This window comes from Pteropus vampyrus, unplaced genomic scaffold, assembly GCF_000151845.1.
Source record: "Pteropus vampyrus isolate Shadow unplaced genomic scaffold, Pvam_2.0 Scaffold323, whole genome shotgun sequence".
NCBI lineage: Eukaryota > Metazoa > Chordata > Mammalia > Chiroptera > Pteropodidae > Pteropus > Pteropus vampyrus.
The window spans coordinates 681,153-689,341 of NW_011889104.1; the positions used below are offsets into that span (position 1 = coordinate 681,153).

The 8,189-nt window shown below is 49.9% G+C and overlaps 1 protein-coding gene across 1 annotated transcript in view; it reads right to left on the minus strand.

Annotated features, from left to right (window-relative positions):
• The window catches only part of ACOXL (acyl-CoA oxidase like), a 212,965-nt gene that overhangs the window by 162,557 nt on the left and 42,219 nt on the right, over nucleotides 1-8,189 (minus strand). Inside the window, exons 9-10 of the mRNA XM_011377879.2 lie at nucleotides 4,367-4,394; nucleotides 508-514 (exon numbers count right to left, since the gene is read on the minus strand). Coding sequence (XP_011376181.1) covers nucleotides 508-514; nucleotides 4,367-4,394 — 35 coding nt within the window. The remainder of the gene's footprint in view (nucleotides 1-507; nucleotides 515-4,366; nucleotides 4,395-8,189) is intronic.

The window sequence follows — 8,189 nt, forward strand, 5'->3', positions numbered from 1 at the left end:
CTCAGCACAAGGAAGGTGCTGATGGCCTTTGTGCAGGCTCATTGTTCTGTCAGCCCTTAGCCCCAAGGTGGCCTGCTCACCAGGTGCCTGGTGCCCTGCCCGCTGCCCACCACACCTGCCACATTCCCCTCGGTGACTAGGGCAAACAGAGCTGCTTTCTCACTACTTTGTCATGGTGACATCTGCCAACAGCAACACCCAGCTCCTGGTCTCTGGGCAGAGAGCAGCCACTGGCCAGTGTGTTCTCCAAGTGGATGAGGTAGGCAGAGCCTCCTGGACCATGTCTTCAGGCATGCAGTGGAGGGAAGCAAGCCAAACCCACATGTCATCTCAGTCCCTACAGGCTCAGTGACCTCAGACTACAGACCCATCGGCAGCCTCGGCAGCAGCCTCTACAGAAGAAAACAACGGTAGACCCCATTGCCTCCATGGAATCCCCCACAGAAAGGGCCTCACTCGAGCACTTTTCTGTCTGCAAAGTCCGCACTGACAAAGGCCTGACCACACCTGTGAGCTGGGCCACACAGAAAGCCCTAGAAAGACGGGCGAGTTCAAACACATGCAGTTACACACTGGACAACTCGCCTTCATGGGAAATGCCAAAGCAAGCAAAACGGTGAATCTATGTCTCATGCCAGCATGCCAAACACAACGTGATTCCACATGCAAAGTACCTGAGTCCTCACCCAGAGACACGTGGACATGGACTCTCACTGTGGCCTCAGGCAAGGTGGCCTCTACACAAGGCATGGCCCAGGATCCCCCACCTCAGCTCTCTCTAATTCAAGTTCACTGCCCTGTAATTCAATTACAGTCAAGTTTACCCATTTTAGGGGGTACGGTTCTGAGTTTTGACAAACACATACAGTGGTCTCCCTTTATCCATGGGGGTCACATTCCAAGACCCCCGTGGACACCTGAGAGTGTGGACAGCACTGAACCCTGTGCTTTCTCCTACACACACATACATGTGATCAAGGTTAACTTATAAATCAGGCACAGTAAGGGAGTAACAAGAATAATGATAAACAGAACGGTTATAATGATCTACTGTAATAAGTTATATGGCTGAGGTCCCTGTCTTGGGGTCCCTTGCTGAGGTCCTCACAGATGCTCCATGCTCCCAGGGAAACAGGCTGCTGTCACTCAGACATGTCTTCCATTCGCGTCCCACCACACCGTCAACACCTTTGTGTCCTCACTAAACATTGCTCACGTCTCGTGGCTGGAACTTTTGCAGTTTGAGGTATGAGAGCAAAACGAGCATAGATTTCTCTTTCTTTCTTCACAATTTCACAAATGGAAGACTAGTTCTCACCATAGGTCTTAGCAACCTCGGCATATGGTTTTCTTGTCTTATTAAACAGAGAACTTCCACCTTTTGACTTCAAGGAAGCACTTTCCGGCTCCTTGGTAGCATATCAGAATTGCCAGCATCACTGATCTTGCACTACGGGGCCATTATCAAGGAAAATGAAGGTCACTCGAACACAGACACTGTGTCACCAGGACAGTGGAGCTGATCCTCGAGAACGCTCCTAAGTGGCTAACAGCAGGGAGCATCTACGATGTGCGGACAGCACTGAACAAAGGGATGAGTCACATCCCAGGCAGGATGGGGCGAGACAGCACACGATTTCACCGTGCTACTTGAACGGCACACAATTTAAAACTCATGAATTGTTTATTTCTGAAATTTTCCATTTAATGTTTTTGAACCACGGTTGACCACAGACGATTGAAACCACGGAAAGCGAAACCATGGGTAAGAGGAGACCACGGTACAGTCATGTAACCATCACAGTCAAGATTCAGAATATGTTTATCACCCTCAAAAATCCCTCACGACACTTCCGAGTCCCCCGCCCAGGCTCTGGCAGCCGCCGATCTGTTGCCTTCTCCCCAGCTTCCCTTTTCCAGGAAAGGTCGTAACGTGGAAACACAGCCCACACACTTCGGACCTGGCTTCCTTCATTCAGCCTGACGCCGTTTTGCCGCTGGGCAGGCCATCGCTGTGCAAGGGCTGCAGCTCACCCACCTCTGGTGAGGGCACGTGAGCTTGTTTTTGGTTTGGGGCTACTATGGGCGAATGTGTTAATGTCTCGGTGTCAGCACTAACAGGGAGTCAGTCACTGGGTCCCACAGTACCCGCTAAGGCATGGCCAAACCCTTTAAGAAACCACCGGGGTGTCATCCAGAGTGGCCACACAGTCTGGCCTTCCCATCAGCGCCATTGTCAGGGTGGAGCAGAGGTGGTTCTGTCCTTTGTTGTTGTTATTTAGGGATTTGTTTTTGTTTCTGTTTTTTGTTTCTCGGTGTGCGATTTTTTTAAGCCATTCCGATACACGTGTAATGGTATCTTGTGGCCTTATTTTGCACTTCCTTAATGACTGACGATGTTGAACATCTCTTCATGTACTTACTTGCCATCTACAGCTCTTCTGCAGTAAAATATAAGTTCAAGGATTTTTTGCCCATTAAATTGATTTTTTGTTAAAAGGTTGTAAGAGTTTTTGTATATATTCTGGATACCAGTCCTTTATCAGATATGCATTTTAAAACTATTTTGTCCTGGTTCATGGCTTGTCGTTTAGTTTCTTAGCAGTTTTCAAAGGGCAGATGTTTTCCATTTTGATAAAATCCATTTTAACAGCTTTTTTGGTTTATAGTTTATGCTTTTTGTGTCCAAAGCAATCTTCGCCTGGCCCAAGGTCACAAAAATTTTCTGCTGTTTTCTTCTATAAAGTTTTCAGTTCCACCTTCTCCATTAGGCCCATGACTCTTTTTTGTTTATTGTTGTACATTTTCTAAGCTATGAGTTGAGGGCTTGCGTTGTTACGTTTGGTTGGTTTTCACGGATGCCTAATTATTCCAGTACCATTTATTGAAAAGATTATCCTTTTTCCATTGAATTACCTTGACATTTTTGTTGAAAATCAATCGACCATCTCTGCGTGGGTCTGGACCCTCTCCTGCCCCACTGTCCAGTATACCTGTCTTTTCACCATCTTGTTTACCGTAGCTTTACAGCAAGTCTTGAAGTCGGGTACGATCAGCCTCCCAACTTGCTCTTTTTCAAAAGTGCTTTGGCCTTTACAGATAAATTTTTGAATTAGCTTATCATTTTTTGAATAAGCTTATCATGCATAAAACATTTACATTTATGTTTCATTTAATTTGGGTTCTGTTGAATCTCTAGATCAAATTAAATTGGGTGCCTTATCCTTTTGAAAGTAAAGAAGCAGTCATTTTTCAGAGGTATTATGAAAGAAAGACCAACAGGTTCCTCCTAGACCCACCCACACAGAACGGCCTTGCCAAATGGCCTTGGCTCTCAGGGCGGGGTGGTGGAGTCCACATGTTCCGATACAGAGGGACACCTGGGGTGGGGGACAGGAACGCAGTCGGCCTCCCCAACCTGCTGCCTGAGAAAGGAAGGAAAAGATGTAGGCTTGGGGTCTGGCCTGAAAAGCAGCCCTGAGACCTAACAGCAGAAAGGAGTATGGCCCTTGACAAATATTTGAAAAGAAGGTGACATCAAGGGGCTGTTGGAGGGCAAGAAGGAGTTTATGTACAGAAGACAGGAGGGGAGTTAATTCTTCAAAGGAAATAGCAAAAGCAAGGGATGAGAGAGGCTGCTGGCTGGGAGGCAGGGCCTGGGGATGAGGTCTGGAATCCCAGGCTCAGGGTCAGAATTCTGTTCTCCGGGCATGCAAGCTCATGGAAGCTTCTGAGTGGGAGGGGTATGATCAGATCTGCATTTGAGAAAAACCCCCTTGGTGGTAGATGAGAGAGTCCCTGGAGACCATCCCATGATGTGGCAACAGACATGATGAGCGGGTCTAACTAAGGAGTCGTTCAAGAGCCTGAAGCAAAAGGTCCTTAGAGGACAAGGCCACCAACGACTTGACACCTGACATGGTTACAGCCTGGGTGGGGGTGGAGGGGCACAGGAGGACATCTCATGCTCTCCTTAGACCCTGGCCCAGCACACCCACAGCCTCAGGCCACGCTCTGGGCCACTGGTGACAACACAGTTATGCCCTCATGGGCCACGCCCTCACGGGCCACGCCCTCACAGACATCACTAGGGAAGGACATAGAACTCAGATGCCCCGTGAGGGTTCATATTCTGCTCTCTGGGGCAATATTTTGTGTTAAGGTCATCTAAAAAATGCAACCTTCAAAGCTGTGCTTTGAAGATTATGCCACTGGGGTTGAATAAAATTTTTGGCAACTCCATGTGTAAATCTGGTCAGAGTCTGGAAAAGAGACAGATGGAACAGTCGGCAGAGAATCTCGGTGACAGAAACAACTGTTCTCTGGAAGGGGAAAAAGGGCAGGAGGCATCTTTGTTTATTTTTACAAAATTTGGAGAGCACGGTCTCCCCCAGCTGCCGCCACAAGATCAAACCAGCTCCAAATGGGAGTCGCGAGGTGTCTGCCAGCACTGGGGATCAAGGCCCCACGGACCCAGTGGCCTGTTTCTTGTCTTTTGCTCCCTTGAGATTTCAAGATGACAATTCCACTAGGGCATCGGTGCCGCCCGTCCCTTCACTAAGCATTCCAATTCATCTCTGAACCCTAAATGCCGCTTCTAATCTAAACCAGAATCTAATCTAAACGGAAGCACACAGCCCTTTCGTGCAGGGCTCAGCCCTCTGGGTCCCTCAAACCTGGCAGCACAGGCAGTCTGGGGTGGCCGCTCAGGCCTGGAACCACACCTGGGTGTTGAGGCATTCCCACTTCAGACAAGCCTAAGACCAGGCCTTGAGCCACACCCAACCCACCTCTAACCACGTGTGGCTCTCCACTGCCCTGTCCCCTCGCCAGCCCTGGGGGGACTGCAGAGACTTCTAGGGGGTCGGTACCTGTAATTCCAACATCAGGTTTAGGACACAGGCCTGAACGAGGTACCCAATCGGCATTCCCTGGGGCCTCTAAGTACTGACAGAGAGAAGTCAGCTGTGAGATGGAAATGCTGTCTGAGAGTCAAGCCCCCATGGGCCCCACTGAACTAGAGCCACACGGAAACTGCTTCCATCCCTCACTGATCAAAGGGAGACAACCAACAGAAAGATAAAACACAACAATTCTGCCAGGGGCTGGTCTGCTGCTCTCATTCCCTGCTTTCATGAGCCTTTCTTAGAAATGTGGGTTTAAGTGCCACGTGCCAAAACCCCATGCCGCCAGCTCCCGAGGCCTCTCCACTGTCAGAGAAGCATGCGCTAAGGCGACATGTCATTTCTGGGCCCGGTTCATCCTGGCCGGGGTCCCCACCAGGAGGCATCGGGCTTCTTGAGGCTGCAGCACTAGGATAGTAGGAAGATCATCTAAACTCTCAATCTTGCAGAAAAAGAAAAAAACAAAACACCCACGCAGAGGGAACAATTTCCCCACTGTGTGGGCGGTGGGGCCCCAAGAGCTGTTATCTGCAAAGGGCGCGTCTGGGGTTACCCATCTGTCACCACCATGTGGATTCCACCTGAAAACCTCAAGTCGAACAGTGAGGAATGAACAGCAAGAGACAATTTTCCACTGAGAAAATGACCTGACTTTACACAAATAAATGAAAACACCGTGACGATAAATAAAGTGTGTGCAGGACCTGTTGTCAAATGCCCAGTTGGTCACAGCAGACACTCTTCCCTGCTCGGGATGGGACAGCGCCATTCTCCACTCCCGACCCCTCAGCACCCACCCCACAGGATGTCACACACACAGACAGGTCCAGCAGAGAGAGAGGCTGACCCCCATGGCTGCGATAGGAGCGGGGGAGGTTGGGTGTGCACGTGTCAGGGTCGGGGGTCTTAGCCCTGAACGTGGTCATGATGGCTGACACACCAGTGCACATACACGGAAACGAGCCCAGGCCTCCTGCAGGCCTCCAGGCCCGCCGGCCACACAAGAGCTCATGGGTCTGTAGCAGCCTGCTCACTAAAGGATCTCAGTGACTTCCTTCACCCACCCACACTCATGTCCTTTAACTCTCCCTAGTCTGTTCCCCTTCATGAGTGAACCACCCTCCCAATATTGTCATCTGGGAGCTGCTCTGGCTTCCTCCGGTCTCCTCACCCTGCCCCCACCTGAACAGCACGCTGCTAGGTTTTCTCCATCTCTCTTGGCCCGGGCCCTCCTGTCGGAATTCTGGAAACAGACCTGGCGACCGGAACCTGAAGTCCCAAACCCTGCTTCCCAAGGTCTCCTCTTCCATGCCAGGAGGACCCAATTCCATCATGCGGGTTCTGGGTCAACATGACAAGAGACATGGAAACCATTTCTCGGGAGCAGCCGTGAGCCTTTGTGGCCCACAACCATACAAGCATAAGATGCAGCCCATCTAAAAAGCAATCAACAGGAAAATAGTATGGCAGATTCTCAAAAACCTAAAAATAGAATCACCTTATGACCCAGCAACCCCACTGTGAGTGTGCACCCAAAAGAATTGGAAGCAGGACCTGAAAGACACACTTGAACACCCATGTTCACAGTAGCATGAGTCACAGCAGCCAAGAAACACCCCAAGTGTCCCTTAGCAGATGAATGGGGACCCCCATGCAGTGGAGTGCTATCCGGCCTTCAAAAGGAAGAGGATCCTGACACGGGCTACATGGATGGACCTTGAGGACATTCTGCTAAATGATATAAGCCAGTCATGAAAGGGTAAATAGGGTACGATTCCACCTACATGCGGTACTTAGAGCAGTCGAAGCCATGGAGACAGAAAGCCGAATGGGGTCCCAGGGGCCAAGAAAGGGAAAATGGCAAGTGAGTGTTCTATGGGGACAGAGTTTAGGTTTGGGAAGATGAAAAAGTTCTGGAGACGGTGGTGGTGATGGTTGCATGACAGCCTGAGCACACAGTCAGTCCTCGCATCTGTGGGTTTCACACCCATGGAGTCAACCAATGCGTATTGAAAAAATTCAGGGAAAAAAAAATTCCAGAAAGTTCCAAAAAGCGGAGCTTGAGGTTGCCACATGCCGAGTGCTAGGCTGAACCCACGCACCTGAAGTGGCATGCACACGCCCCGCCATCACCTGTGCAGACACAGGTCATGTGCCACTTCTGTGCACCCGTGGGTTTCGGTGTCCACAGGGGTCCTGGAGCCCATCCTCTGGGGATACGAAAGACCACTGTACTTAATAGCACCGAACTAACTGCACACTTTTTAACCTTTTTTAAGGGTGAAATGGTAAGTTTTATGTGAGGTATATTTTACCAATAAAGAAGTAATCAACAAAAGGACAGAGGTATCAATTAATCTAAATAAGCCAGCAGAATTTTTAAAGAGGGCACACAACCAGAGACCTCACCCTTCATCTTCCTCCTCTAAGAGGACAGAGGTGGGTGACAGGGCCAGATGACACAAGAGCCACCACAGACAGCATAGTGACCTATAGGACCTTTGAGAGGAAAGGCTGATCCCACCTGTGCTCGCCGACCCCAGAAACAGGACAAAGACCGCAGGGCGAGGGGCTTCTCAGTGACACGTTAGTAAGTGCCATCAATTCCTGCAAGCCGGGGGTTTCCCAGAAGATGCTTTCTTTCACCCCCCAACCCCCGCCCCCGCAATTTACTTTTGTGCTTCCTGAAACTTTAGGTATAAATTGCTACATGTCAGAAGTGATTTTTTGAAAACACAACCTCTAATACTGCCTTCATTCTTTTAAGATGCTGGTACATGGCAGGGTCAAACGCTCCTCACCGCACTCTCGCCTTGGCTCGCGTAAATCGGACGTGTAAGTTGGACGTGACACTTTGTTAGAGGCCTGCCAGGCCACAAACAAGCCTGCACATCACCCCGTGTTATGGCAGTCACTCCCTAATCACTGTCACTGCTCCCAAAGTCTCCCGACTCCTCCTCAGGGGACACGCAGATGCTGCAGGCAGCCTCCTGCGAACAGTGGCTTTGCAGAGCCACCACCCACTCAGGGTCTCCAAGTCCCCGAGGCAGAGTGTGAAGAAGGCTGACAAAGGAGTCTCAGTAGATACCCTCCCTTTCCTCCTTCTCCATCTCATTACTTTCCTTTGTAACTTATTTAGATTTTTGTTCAGTTTTTGCTGCATTTATGAAATGTTCATGACACCCCACTCTGAACTTAACGCCCAGAGCCAGAACAATGTACAGGATGGCCTGGAGCAAACAGCCCTGGAAACATGGCACAGAGGTAGCCTGGCCAGAGGACAAA